The sequence below is a fragment of the Panthera tigris genome, chromosome D4 (assembly GCF_018350195.1).
Source record: "Panthera tigris isolate Pti1 chromosome D4, P.tigris_Pti1_mat1.1, whole genome shotgun sequence".
NCBI classification, from domain to species: Eukaryota; Metazoa; Chordata; class Mammalia; order Carnivora; family Felidae; genus Panthera; species Panthera tigris.
The window spans coordinates 2,021,779-2,036,188 of NC_056672.1; the positions used below are offsets into that span (position 1 = coordinate 2,021,779).

At 59.7% G+C, this 14,410-nt stretch overlaps 1 protein-coding gene across 1 annotated transcript; it reads left to right on the plus strand.

Moving 5' to 3' along the window:
• The first annotated feature begins 4,818 nt into the window (after window positions 1-4,818).
• LOC102961373 (NUT family member 2G-like) lies at window positions 4,819-13,830 on the plus strand. Its single transcript, XM_042964906.1, has 7 exons — window positions 4,819-6,307; window positions 8,249-8,966; window positions 9,452-9,580; window positions 9,922-10,061; window positions 10,521-10,807; window positions 12,494-12,610; window positions 12,973-13,830. Exons 1-7 carry the CDS (start codon window positions 6,292-6,294, stop codon window positions 13,726-13,728), a joined length of 2,163 nt encoding a protein of 720 aa, XP_042820840.1. The 5' UTR covers window positions 4,819-6,291; the 3' UTR covers window positions 13,729-13,830.
• Window positions 13,831-14,410: the final 580 nt, after the last annotated feature.

Sequence of the window (14,410 nt, forward strand, 5' to 3'; positions counted from 1 at the left end):
TCTGCAGGGACAAAGCCTCCCAACTCCAGGCTTGTCAGTTCACTGACCCCCTCCCCCCGCCCCGCCCCCAGAGGTCCTGCCGAGCACCGAGGACTCAGGCTTCCACTGAGATGAGCTGGTTGAGAACTAGCGACATGGCTGACCAGCATGATCGCCCAAATCCCCCACCACCCGGGGCAGCTGCTCTCGCAGATACATGTTTCTACAGACCGTCACCACCTGGAACCCACGTGGAGGGTGTCCTTGCCTAGCAGCCATGCCCCAGAGGAGACAGCAGTGCCCGTAGCTGCCCGGCTGACCTGCGGGGGTTGCCCGCGAGAGCAGACCTTCCGGCCTCCCGTCCAGGAATCCCCATCACACCGACAGCACACTGGTGAAGGTTCTGCACCGACAGCCATCGATGCCCCCCAGGCCATCCCACTTGGGACCCAGATGCCAGGACCGCAGGTGCTGAAGGAGTCTCCACCCACCTAACAGACACCCCCAACCTATCTGCACATCACCAATGTTTACAGGGGTGCTTTGGCCCTAACCAGTGGGCCAACCTCATTAGGAGTGACGCAACGGTTCAGAATGACCAGGCTCGGTGCACACATTCCGGGCCCAGAGCTCCGGAAGCGACACTCACAATTCACAGAGTCACCCCCCCCCCCAACACCCAACGATGCCTGAATATGCTTGCTTCGCTCATCCATCCATCCATCCATCCATCCACCCACACAGACCGGTGGTGTGCTCGTAAATGCTCAGGAAAATGCTCCCGGAGAAAGGAGGGAGAGGCTTCATTTGTGGCTTTTACGTAGCATTCGCAGCTTGACTCCTTCAAGCGACCCGCCTGCTGACACTAAACACGGAACTAGGAACAGATGCGCACCACTCACCATCCCGAGTCGGCACAGGTCACACCCCAACGCTTCGCACAAGCCCACATCACGAGGGCACGTCAACCCCCGCCCCCACCCCCGACGCCATGAAAGAGTCACGGACTTGCCCTCTACACACCAACACGCACACACAGCTCCACTACCCGAAGAAATACCCTTGGAATGCTCCTGAAACCTCCACACCTTGCGAACAACTTGGGTAATTCCTGCAGCTGGTGAGGGACAGATACACAGCTGCCGACAATCAGGAAAAGAACCTGAACCCTAAACCACGTGGTCCTGCGACACTGGCCGAGTAACACGCAGCACGCCACACACCGAAGCTCACACGCGCAGGCGCCGTCCACACCCTGCCCCTACGCACGCGCGCCTGATCCTTCCAAATCCGCCGCGACTCGCACCGGACCCCGAGTCAGAGGGGGAAACAGCCGCACGTTCCCCACAGTACCCACAGCTAACCGCCAACTGCCCGAGGAGCTGGGCACTCAGCGTCCACACGCGACTCTCCGCCCACGCTCACACTCGGCCTCGGCCCCTCCCTCACAAACGCCCTACGGCAGGGCGGTAGAGACCGCACTACCCCACACGTGCGAACACACGTGCCACACTCCCGGCGGACAAGCTCCCGCGGCCCCACCTGTGCTCCGCTCGCCTGGCGGCCCCGCGCCCTCGGAGGGGAACCACGACGGCCCCTCGCCACCCGCCCACCGCACCCTCCAGGCCCCCGAAGCCCGACCGCCGGGACGCACATCCAGACGCGCGGCCGCCCGGGGCCCCGATGCCGACGCCGACACGCCCGAGAACCCGCCTCAGAACCGCCGGGTCGAGACGCCAGGGGAAGACCCCAGACGTACAGCCGCCCGGGACCACACTGCCGACGCCGACTCCCAAGAACCCGCCGCAGAACCACTGGGTCGAGACGCCCAGGCGAAGACCCCAGACCCGCCGCCGCCGCCCGGGACCCCGCTGCCGACGCCGACTCCCAGAACCGGTCTCAGCCCCGCACGGTCCACACCCGCACACCGCCCGAAACACTCGCGCGCCAGCTCACCGTCGCGGCGGCGGTCGCCGAGCGTCCACGCGGCCGGTTGCTACGTGACACGCGCGCACACTAGCTAAGGCCTTAACACGGCGACCGCAGCTACGCCTGAGCGACTAACAGCGCGCGACCCTGGCCTCGACTTGACGTCACGGTGGCACGAGGCCGCCAGGCAGGGCACCGCCTCCAGCCGGCAGTGCCGTTGAGCCCCGCCCCCACGTACGCGCGCGCTCCCCGGCACGCCCCCTCAACGGACGCGGCGGGCACCGGGGGGCGGGTCCAGAGCGCTGCAGCCCCGCCCCCCTGGGCGTGCGCGGGCGGGCAAAGGACACGCAGGGACCCGCCTGGAGGTCCCTGCGGGGTGGGACCCCAGGGGACCCTCTCGCGCTGGGAAGCCACTCGGGCGGCTCGAGCTCAGACGGGACGGACTCTTTATGGCCGTCCAGCCGTGGAGCCGGCGCCTGTGAAGCCAGCACTGGCGATTGTAACACCGCACACGTGCGCTCCGCGCCCTCTGACGCGGCCTTCCCACCGAGTCAGGGACCAGGTGCACCTGCAGCCCCACGGCCTCCGGTGGGGCCACGGCCGTCCTCGGCCGGGACCGCCCGTCCCTCTTCTCGTCCCCGCCTTTCCACAAGCGCTGTGCCCCTTGGACGCCCGAGCCCGAAGGTTCCATGAAGGAACAGATCAGGCGGAGAATGCAGACCTGGGGAACACTCCAAGGGCCCCCTCCCTCCCCGCCTCCTTTCCCGGAGTTTCCCGAACGCACCGCCTGTGCCAGGTTAGGTTCCTTAGTGTAGCTGCTGATACACGGGCTGCTCAGTACGTGGGATGCACGGACGCCTCCTTAGAGGCTTGTGCTCTGCCTTTGATCCTGCTGGACAGATGCAGTCACACAGCTGGGCTGGGAACGATTTGCCCTCCCCTCCCTCCTTTTCAAAACAGCGAAGAATTTCAACTGATTTTTTGAAAAAGACTCCACTTCTTGACCAGATTTTGTAGTATTCTTGGGAGAAGCTGCAACCTCCACAACCTCTTCGTGGCCACTTGCCACCTTCGTGCTATTTCTCAGCCACAGCAGAACGATGAAACCTCGCACGGCACACCCCCAAGTCCACGGGCTGCAGACTCCAAGAGACACAAGCATGATATCCCCCACTCTGCTAACGTCCTTGCTTGTGTGAAAGGCCACCCCTCTTCTGAGGCCTGTGATCCGTGTCCAGAGATGGGTTTGTCTCAGAAGTTAATGCGGGAACGGCCAGAGATCAGGGTCTAAAGAAATGCTCTTACTCCCTCCTAGGACCAGTCTTCCCAAGTTACATTTGGGCCAATTTGATGCCATCTAGACTCTGGACTCTAGATTTCGAAGTGTTCAAAAATGATTGCAGAATTGGGACCAGAGAATTTTTCTGCAGTGTAATCTTTTATCAGTGGCCCTGAGAAGGGTCACTCAAGTCCTACCTCTGAGCCATGAGTGAATATCTTAGCAATAACTGGTTGACTGACTGGACAAAGGGAGCAAACAAGAAGGAGCCTGCTTTCACGAGTGCCTGAGTACATGTTGCCTCAAAACTCTCTAAAACAAAGCTGTTGCTTGAAACCCATTTCAGCCTTCCCCTGATAAAAGCTCAAGTCTTGAGACATGCCTGCAAGTTGTTCACTTTTTCAATGCCCAGCAGGGATGTTTGCCATAAAGTTCACTATGATTTGCTTGAATGGCTCTCAGCTCATCTCCCCAGCTCACGTCCAGGAAGCGTGCTCAGAGCAGCTGCCAGAGAGAACACACAGATGGGTGCCTGTGGAGAGTCCCTTCCACACTGCAAGTGGGAGAAGCCTGGGGAATGCCCTGAAGGGCTGCACCGTGGAGCTCACCTGCTTTGGGTGGCTGGTCCTACACTCCAGAAGTGCTAATACAAATAATCCCTGGGCCCTGTCAGGGTGGGAGTTGGGAGAAAACTTAGAAACTGTGTGGAGATTGGAGAGGAATTGGGAAATGACTCTCTTACGTGACTATAGTACAGAGCAGGGGGAGGGGAGGAACTCCAGGTCCTGAACTCAAAGTCCGGTGCCTTTCCGCATCAGGGTGTCCACTGTTCAGTTTCCACACAGTGGTGGCCTTTGGAGTCAACTTTCCTCAAGGGGGCAAGGAATTGTTTCAGTGCCTTAACCAGGAGTCTTTTTCAGTGTATGTTCAGTGTGGAGCCATCCCTCTAAACCTCCCTTTCCTTCCCCAACACCCTGCCATCCTAGGAGCTGCACTGCTGTGATAGCAGGAGTGAAGCAGGTCTCCCAAGAGATTGGTGACAACCACTGAGGTTCTTAACCCTCGTCACCCTTGGCCAATTTCCTAACAGTCCTCTCTTCTGACAACACAAAAGTCCAATGCTCTTTCATACCATTTTGAACCTTCCCAGTAAACTGATGTTGATGTGCAATATGAAAAGAAGAATCAAACAAGACTTTAAAGAGGTGCTCCCATGATTCTCGTGCAGATGGGGCCACATGCACTGATGAGCATGGATTCCAAAGAACAAGGGTCTCTCATGCAGACAGGAAATACACAACCCCGTGCGCAGGGCTTCCAGGCTAGCATTGGCCAATTAGGACTTAGAGGAAGCTGGTTGTGTGAATGGGCGTTGGACGTCAGGGATAGATTACAGGTGCACATCCATTTCATGGGGATTGATTTTAACCCCTAGGAAAACCAGGACTGTAGGATGTTAGGGAGGGGAAGGTTTCCTAACCCTTACTTCTGTCCTTAGTCCCATTAATTCCAGATACTCAATTCTGTATATTTGGCGCCTCCAAATTCCATATCACCCAAAGAGCCTATAGACACTGTGTGTGTGTGTGTGTGTGTGTGTGTGTGCACGTGCGTGCGCAGGCAAATGATTTTGTGGGTGAGCCAAGGTAGCACTCTTTTTTTTTTTTTTCAAAGTAGCACTCTTGAGTCTCCTAATCCAAGTTCTCTTTCTCACAGGGTGACTAATATTAGCTGAATATATTACACTGTTTGGGTAGAGATGCCACATAAAGTACAGAACCCCAGCTAAATGCAAAATTCAAATCAACTGGGAACAAATTTCCATTAAAAGTTAAATCCAAAATATTGCATGGGACACAATTATTCTAAAAGCTGATCCCTATTATCTGAAATTCTAACTCACCTGAGCATCCATTATTTCATATGCTAAATCCAGCCACCCTATTCTACAGGGTCCTTGAAATGTAAAGGACTGTTGAACTACATGTTCCCAGAATCCAGTCTCCAGAAATAAGGACAGGAGCCACAGTATCAGCATAAAGTCAATCACTGGGCACACTCACACATATTTTGGAATATGTGTCAACTTTTAGCCACAGAAAAAAATACAAGCATTTTTTGAAAATGAAAATAGCTGACATGTACTCTTAGTTGCGTAATCCGTCTCTCTGAAGCTTTGAACGTCACAGATAACACTGGTTTCCTGCGAGAAAGGGGCTTGGTGCCCAGGAGTAAGAGGTGGGAGGAAGAGTCATCACTGCATATTCCTTTATGTCCTTTGACATTGAACCACACAAAGCTATTGATTCTTTGAGATATTCCACTAAAAGAAGGAGAAATGTTAACAGTCAATGTTGAATGACAGCACAGGATGCTGGGAAACAAAAAGTAGTGATTTCTGGTCCTGCATGTGTAGGCTGCACGACCTTTGTCTGATAGGCTGGGGCTTTCCAGCAGAGGAGAGCATTAGTAAGGCTCGTCCTGCTTGAGGCTGAGCAGCTTCCAGCGCCGGAGGGCGGCGAGGACAGAAGGACCCATGTGCAAGCACGCACGCAGGATCTGCTGAGACCATGCTAATTTGGAAGCTCCGTTCCATGTGGCCTTCAGGACCCATGTGTTCATCAGAATACATGTTCTGAATCTTGTTCAGAAAGTCCGGCCTCGGTTGAAGTGAGTCAAGAGCCAGGTGGGAAGCAGAGTGCGTTGAGGGACGCAAACTCGGCCGATGGATGAAAACGGAAGCAAAGGACCACCGAGTAACACCTCGGTGCTCGGAATCTGAGCAACTTGTATAAATTGCCTCAAAAGGCACACAGCAATTGTGTTGCCCCTGTGTCATTTGAGAGGGACTTGTGGTCCTTGCCTACCTGCCAGAGCCCTCAGGGAATGTCTCCCCACCCCCACCCAGGGCCCTGGCCCTCGGCCCCTCCCCCGCTGCAGAATGTCAGGAGCCCTACATTCTGTCCCTGTTTACATTCAAACTTTTCCCTCCTTAATTGGATCTTGAGCATCTGCTGGAGCAGGTCGCTGTCTGGGACCTGAACTCGACGTTTCTCACTGTGGTGGCTGCAGGGTAGCAGTGGTCCCTGCCCGAGCCTGCGGGGATGGCTTCAGAAGGAGGTAAGCCTGTGGGTTGGGCAGGTGTGTCTGCGTGCCTGCCATCCCTCAAATCCGTGGGATTCAAATGTGACGCTTGGACAGGGGCACATGGGGGCGGGGGTGGGGGTTGAGTAGGGAAAGAGGGTGGGGGCCAAGGACAGCTCATCTGGGAGGCTGGGAGCCCGTGGAAACCTGCAAGGACCCTGGGGAGGAGGCCGGGTCGAGACCTCGTAGGGGAAACGCCCTGGGTGTGGAGAACGGATGGAGGCAGGCACACTGCGTGTCTCTGAGTCACACACCACTTTGACAGTCTGTAGGAGAGGTGGCATCGTGTCGTGGTGGTGGCACAGGCAGGGTCCCAGGGAAAGGACAGCCGGGTGTGGTGTTCCTCAGACACCTGGACCTCCCCCACCATACCCTCCAAGGGACTTGACTGCAGATTCTGGGTCTCCATAGTGCCTGATCGGGATGTGGGGGGAGATGGTCTGAGCCAGGACGTGGTTCAGTGGGGCGGTCTTATGGCCAGTGTCCTCCCCGGGAGCGGGGCTGGAAGTTCCTCTAACACCCCCGGCCCAGGACTTCCACTCCTTCCAGCCCAGAGCTGACTTCTCCCCAGCCCAGGTGACCCTTTTCGTAGATTCAGCAGGGACAGGGCATCCGGGGGCCTCAACCAAGGCAGGCCTTGGGTTCCTCAGCTGTTCTGGGTCCCTCTTCCTCTTGAGGACGTGCAGTCCTTCCACCTGCTTCATCTTGTCCAGTGTTTCCTGGCCAACCCTCAGCCCTGGGAGCCACCTTTGAGGTGAAGAGTCTGCTTGTATTCCTCGTCCCTGTGCCGTGGATGGGGAACAGAGTGTAGCGTGGTTGGGTGTCCCAAGCAGCATCTGTGAAAGCTGAGTCCTCCTTACAGGGGGTAGGAGGGGAGCCTGGACGGGAGGACCATCTTCTCTGGTTGTATCACATGTCGTGGGACACCTGTTGATCAGTTAGATGTGCAGGTGTGTCCCTTGTCCTCCCGAACGAGGACCTGCATGGGTTCTTCATGAACAGGCACAGGATCCAGCCCCTTTTCCTTCTGGCACTGGGCTCATGCTGGGCTCCTCGTGTGTCTTCACTTTCACTGTTGGAGCTGGAAGGGGAAGACCACAGAAGCCTGCATTCCCACAACCAGTCCCACGTGACCCAGCTCCAGAGTCCCCCCACCCCAACAGCCCCGCCGCCCCCTCTGCATTGCCCTTTGCTAATCTTCTGTAGCCACCGTGGCTGCGAGTGACAGGAACCAGGGAACATGACGCCCGCCTCACACTCTCCCAGGATCCGAGCTGCTGAGCGGCGGCAGAACCTGGCCCGTGATGCGTGTGGGCTGTGGGGTTTCCTAAGACGGGGTTACGTGGGGGCTTGGAGGCCGCGTTTATAGGGAGAAAGATATTACAAGCGTTTGTTTTCTTATGTTAGGACGGGAAGAAAGGGAGGGAGTTATACTGAGCGTCAGGTTTTGGGGGTCTGAGCAGGAGAGGGGCCCAAATGGTTTAGACGCTGCCCGTTCACAAAGGCCCTTCGGGTGACTCAGACGTACCTGGGAGCAGAACCCAAGCTGCCTGGGAGCCGGCCGAGGGCATTTCCCACAGGGCAGATGTCCACCCAGCCCCTCGTCCAGGAGGACAGCCCGTGAGGATGGAGGGTGGTGTCTGGGGTCCTGGGGAGGTTCCCAGAGTCAGTGCTGGCCAAGGCTGCCTCTTCCAGGCAGGCAGGCTGTCTTGTTGAGAAGGGTGGGGACAGTAAATGTCGTCTGGAGGCCAGAGCATGGAAGTCACTCCAGGACACTTGCAAACCGCACCTTTTCCTGTAAGTGTCCCTCCCGTGTCGCGATTCCCCATCCCCCTCCCTAGTGAGCAAAGGGGCCCAGGATCCTGCGTCCTGGCTGCGATTCTCCGACTCGATCCGGCCCTTCCCTTCTGTCCACAGCATCTCCAGTGCTGGGACCGCATGTGGCCATGGACCCGGAGGCCTCCGTGTCTTCTTTGACGGCAGAGCCGTTTCCCCCACCTGCTGCTGGCGCCTCGCACTGGTCACCCCGGGGGCAGCGCTCGCCGCCCCACGTGACCCCGCCATTCACGCCTGGCAGCCCCGTGGTGCTGCCCACTTTCTGCAGGACACCGCTGGTGGCAGGAGATGCCGTCCATGGCCCAGGTGGGACCCGGGCCTGTAACGCCATCGTCCAGGTCAGGTCAGAGTGGGGGCCCGCAGATGCCCCCCAGACTCAGACCGTCGTCCTCACCCAGGCCCCCGTTCGCTGGAGTCCTCCCGGGGCCCTCTGTGGGGGTGCTGCGTGTCCCACACCCCTGTTCCTGGCAACGTCGGCAGCGGAGAGCAGCGTGTCCGCCCCAGCCATCGGGGGCACCTGGGCCGGCAAGGGAGGCTCCACCCCAGGCCTTCGGCCTCAGGCTCCCCCCATGGCTGTCCGGCTGGCCCCCATGGTGCCCCCGGTGACCGCAGGGCCGCAGCCCCCCGCAGCTGCCAGGGAGGGCAGCCTGGCCAGCGGCCCCGCCAAGGCCTCGCCCGTGGACTCCTGTAGCCCCAAGAGTGTGTACGAGAACTTCAGGCGCTGGCAGTGCTTCAAGGTCCTGGCCCGCAGGCACCTCCCGCAGAGCCCCGACGCCGAAGCCCTCTCCTGCTTTCTCATGTGAGCGCCTTCTGCCCCCCGCTGCCCTCAGCCAGGACCCTGGGGTGTGCCCAGGGCGGGGGCCTCAGGGTGAGGAGAGGAGGGTGTGAGCCAGTGCCGCTCTGGGAAGGCAGTGCGGCGCGGGTCCTCTGGGGTCCCCCCCCCGGACACGGGGTGACGGCACTTCGCGCAGGGGACCGGGGGACCGGATCACTGCCTGGCACGGCACGCTCAGTATCGTCATTATGGAACGCAGGGTCCGGGGGCAAAGAGCTCCCTGATCCAAGTGCGGGGGGTGGTCAGTCTGGAGCCCAGTGCCCAGGGCTGCCCAGTGTGAGGCAGTGACAGTGGTCGCCTGGAGGGGGCTGGTTTGCACGGCCAGACACCGCCTGTCACCTGCCAGCACTGAGTCACAGTGGGCGGGGGACACGTGCTGCACAGGGCGGGAGTGGGGCAGGGTGGGGGCCACCAGGCCACAGCCACCGCCTGACCCCGAGGGCTTGCAGCCCGGTGCTTCGGTCCCTGGCCCGCCTGAAGCCCACCATGACGCTGGAGGAGGGAGTGTGGCGGGCCGTGCAGGAGTGGCAGTGCAGAAGCAACTTTGACCGGGTCATCTACTACGAGATGGCAGGAAAGTGAGTCAGGGTCCCAGCCCCAGGCCGGTGGGCGTGAGGCCGGGCTGAGCACAGGGTCCTCCTCACCTACCTGCCCAGGCTTCAACCCCAACCTGATCGACACCCACCCCTGCCTCCATGTGAAGGTCTCAGGATGGGGGCTGAACCTGCGACCCCGGGGAGGTGGGACCCCCGCTGTGTCTGGGCCGGGCTGGATCGGCCAGCCTGCTGTCTCCTGGGGGGCCAGGACCATGGCTGCCGCTGCCGGGCACTGCCTCTTCCGGTCCCCCCACGGCCTCCGCCTTTGCTGGGCTCCACGGCAGGGCCCCTCCTCAGTGTGGCCTGGGTCTCCTTACCCCCAGGTTCATGGAGTTTGAGGCAGAGGAGGAGATACAGATTCAGAAGCTGCAGTGGGTGAAGGTGGCCCAGGGCCCATCTGTTCCAGCCCCACCCAAGCCTGGAACCCAGGGGTCCCCAGCCCTGGAGGGGGGCCGGCAGCCAGGTACAGCACCCACATTCCCAAGGGAGCTGGCGGCCAAAGGCAGTGGGGCCTAGGGAAGGTCGCCGTCCCCACGTCCTGTCTCCTGCTTCACGTGGGCCTTGGTCTTTCAACCAAACCAGCCGCAGAGAGCCTGGGGTCGTAGCTGCCCTTTGTCACCGTGAGATATTGACCTGGCCAAGTTGGTGACTACTCTCCCACCTCCCTGTCAAGGGACCCAACGAAACTCTGCCTGGAAAGCGGGCTGCGGGGGGAGACCCTTGGAGAATCGGTGGGTCCTCTGTTGCTCACAGGAGACGCTATTAGATGATCCTCCCCTCGGCTCCCCCGTCCCAGGGTGCCTGTGGCTTCAGGTGGCCCTGACCCAGCCCTCCACCGACATCAGTGTCCCCCAAACCCTGCCCTCTCCACAAGCAAGCTGGAGCCCCTCTCACCTCCTCCCTCGTTCCCGCTCTGCCTCAGCCTGCATTCCCAGGAAGGCCGGCTCCAGGGCCCGGCCACCCTGCCCGCAGCCACACAGACCCCCGCAGCCCAAGGCACCCAAGGAGATCCCCCCTGAGGCTGTGAGAGAGTACGTGGACATCATGGAGGGGCTGCTGGGGCCTGCCTGCTCAGCCCCGGGGGCGCTAGCGGGTGAATGGGGACAGGACGGAGAGGAGCCACAGCAGGACGAGGACGCCATCTACCTGGACCCGGGTCTTCTCAGCTACATTGACAAGCTGTGTTCCCAGGAAGACTTCATCACCAAGGTGGGCTGGCCCACAGCCTGGCGTCTGGAAGATCCCAGGCATTGCCACTCCGACACCCGGAGTGGGGCTGTGCCTAGGCCTTTGGGATCAAGCTCTGTTCCTCGTTCCTGAGCTGTGTGTGTGCAGGCACGTGTGTGTGCACGTGTGTGTACTTGCGTGCATGTACGTACATGCAAGGGTTTGTATGTGTGTGTATTTGAGTGAATGTGCTTATGTGCATGTGCGTGTGGGTACTTGTGTGCATGCATGTGTGTATACTTGTGTACATATGCGTCCATTTATGTGTGTGCATGGGCATGTACTTGAGTGCATGTACACACATGCAAGTGTTTGTGTACTTGTGTGAACGTGCTTACGTGTGTGTGTGTGTGCCTGCATGTAGTGTGCGTGTGTGTACTTGCGTGCATGTCCGTACATGCAAGGGTTTGTATGTGTGTGTATTTGAGTGAATGTGCTTATGTGCATGTGCGTGTGGGTACTTGTATGCATGCATGTGTGTATACTTGTGTGCATATGCGTCCATTTATGTGTGTGCATGGTCGTGTACTTGAATGCATGTACATACGTGCAAGTGTTTGTGTGTGTACTTGTGTGAACGTGCTTACGTGCGTGTGTGTGTGCCTGCGTATAGGGTGCATGTGTGTGTGCTCTTGTGTGCATGTGCCTACATGTGTGTGTGTGCATGTGCGTGTACTTGTGTGAATGTGCTTACGTGCACATGTGTGTGCCTGCGTGTAGTGTGCGTGTGTGTACTTGTGTGCATGTACGTACATGCAAGGGTTTGTTTGTATGTGTACTTGTATGAATGTGCTTACGTGCATGTGTGTGCCTGCGTGTAGTGTGCTTGCGGGTACTTGTGTGTATGCATATGTGTATACTTGTGTGTTTGTGCGTCCATGTATGTGTGTGCACGTGTGTGTACTTGAGTGCGTGTACATACATGCAAGTGTTTGTATGTGTGTGTACTTGAGTGAACGTGCTTACATGCATGTGTGTGTGCCTGTGTGTGTGTGCAGGTGTGTACTTGGGTGCATGGACGTACATGCAAGGGTTTGTATGTCTGTGTACTTGTGTGAATGTGCTTACGTGCATGTAAGTGTGCCTGCGTGTAGGGTGCACCTGTGTGTACTTGTGTGTGTGTGTGCGTCCATGCACGTGTTTGTGCCTATGTGTAGTGTGCCTCTGTGGGTACTTGTGTACATGAATGTGTGTGTACTTGTGTGTGTGTGCACATGTGCAGGTGTGGGTGAGCCTGTGTGGGTGTCTGTGTGTGGCCTGTGTATGTGTACGTGCATGTCTGTGTGTGCATGCATATGTTTGTGAGGATATGTTGGTGTCTACCATTTGAATGCTTCTGTGTCTCTGTGTGGGCACATATGTGTTGGGGGTGTGTGTGCATATGCGTTTGTGTGTCTTTTTTATGTGTGTATGTATGTATGTATAGGCTTTCTCTCTGTGTATGCGTGTGTGAAATTGTGTTGTCTGCATGTGTGCCTGTGTGTGCATGTGTGTGTGTGCGTGTGCGCCTGTCTGCGTGTGCGTGCAGCCAGTGACCCTGATGGTTCAAACATCCTGCCTTGTGCGGAAGGCGGGGTGGGGCTTCACGTTCCCACTTTCCCTCCGGGTCCTCCTTGGCTCACAGGTGCCCCCTGCCAAGGTGCCCACAGCCTGTTCCTTCTGTCCCAGGTGGAGGCAGTCCTTCACCCGCGATTCCTGGCAGAACTGCTTTCTTCAGAACCACAGCTGGATCTTTTGGCCCTCGCTGAGCAATTGGAGCAGGAGGAAGGACTCTCCCTTGCAGAGGTGAGCAGGGCAAAGAGAGACGCAGGAGAGGACCTGAGCCAGGGGAGGGAGGGGACCCAGGTGAGCCAGGGGAAGGGGGGCACTCAGTACACAGGCACATGTGACGCGGTCCCCCGCTCCCCTGCCTAGGAGGCATGGCACTGGGGAGGCGAGCTCCAGGGCAGGTACTGAGCAGAGAATGGCCTCTACAGGATGGGGAGCCTGGGGAGGGAGGGAGGGACTCAGGGGGATATCAGGAGAGCCAGGGCCTCACGGGCCACCCGTCCCCTCCTCCCACCCCCCCCTCCGCCCCCCGTGCCACCGTCCCACCTCCCCTCTCACGCTCCCGTGCTGGCCAGTCACCGTCACCTCCCTCCTCCCAGCTGGTAGAGAAGAGACTGGTGGCCTTGGCGGTGGAGGACGGTGTGCCCACAACCCCGAGTCACTGTGCAGCGACACTGGGCTCCGGGCCCGAGGGTGAGCCCAGGGCCCGGCCAGGGGTCAGCCGTGAGGCCTGCCCAGCAGAGAGCGAGTGCCAGGACCTCCGGAGGCACAGCCGGGCACACGCGCACCCGTGCAGACCCAGATCCTTTGCCGCGTCTCCAGGACAACAGGAGCTGCCTGCCCTCCGGGCTGGCGGGCTCTCCTCTCCTCCCCAGGGGCCAGGGCGCACCCCTCCTCGGCCGGACCCCAGGGATGCCCCCGTGTTCAGAGAGGCCCCCCCTGCTAGGGAGCCTGGCGGGCCAGCAGATGGGTCCAGTGAGGACGAGGAGGAGCTGCCCAGCCTGGCCTTCCTCCTGGCCTCTCGGCACAGCCTGCTGCCCTGGGGGCTCTCCCAGAGTCCTGCTCCGGCCCCGGGCCTCCCCAGCCCTGGAGGGCGCGGGCCGCGGGGAGCTCCCCAGGCCCCCGCTGCTCAGAGAATAGGCCGCGGCCCAGCCGCTCCCCCAGCTGCCAAGTCCAGAAAGCGGGCTCTGTGTGCGGGTCTGGCCGCTGCCGGCAAGACGCCCCTCGCAGGGGCCAGCCTCAGGGGCTCGGTGCGGGCCTTGGCCGTGGGGCTGCTTGGGCCCTCTCTGCCTCCAAAGAGAAGGTGTGGCTCCTTTGTCCCAGGGAGGAGGAAAAAGCAGCACTGCAGCCCCTAGGGAGCCCTGGGCCCACCCTTCAGTGCTGATCCTGGCTGGGGGGAGAGGGGGAGGGCACGACTGCGGGCGGGGTGGCAGCAGCCCCCAGGGGCGCTGCGTGTACGTGGGAATAAAGATGGTTTTGCTGGGAAATGCGTCTGGGCCGCTGCATGGAGATGCCCTGGCCGGAGGGAAGGGGTCTGGGAGGGGCCTCCAGGGGCTTGCGGTCACCATGTGCGTCCCTGAACATCCAGGGATGGGCGCCCTCTGCACCACAACCATCTTCCAGAGTGCAGTCTGCAGTCAGCCCTGTCTTCTCCGGGAGCTGCCCTCTGCCTCCCTGCGGCGTCCAGCCATGGGGCTGAGCTGGGGCGGGGAGGGGGGGGTTTGGGGGGAGGCTACATCCTCCTTGGCTCCTCCAAGGCTCCCCGTGTGGGCCTGAGGGAGGGCAGAAGGCCTGGCCTCAGGGGACAGGCTCTGGGGCTCTGGCCTCCTGGTATGAGGAGCATCTTCGAGTCCCAGTGGGACCGTTGAAATATGAGGGATGGGGGGGTCCTCTTCATCCCCGTGAGGATGGACTCGGGGAAAGCACGAGGCGGGACTCGGGGGCCACCAGCCGAGGTGTGCGCTGCGCTGTCCCAGGCGGCACCTCCCGGTCAGCTCACTGGGCCTCCACAGGGAGCCTGGAGGGAGCCAGGCTTCA

What these genes read in the sequence shown, in the direction of transcription:
- LOC102961373 (XM_042964906.1), top strand. An exon ending in GGAGGGGGGCCGGCAGCCAG is followed by an intron (nt 10,062 to 10,520) that starts GTACAGCACCCA and finishes GCTCTGCCTCAG; the next exon opens with CCTGCATTCCCAGGAAGGCC. An exon ending in AGGAAGACTTCATCACCAAG is followed by an intron (nt 10,808 to 12,493) that starts GTGGGCTGGCCC and finishes CTTCTGTCCCAG; the next exon opens with GTGGAGGCAGTCCTTCACCC.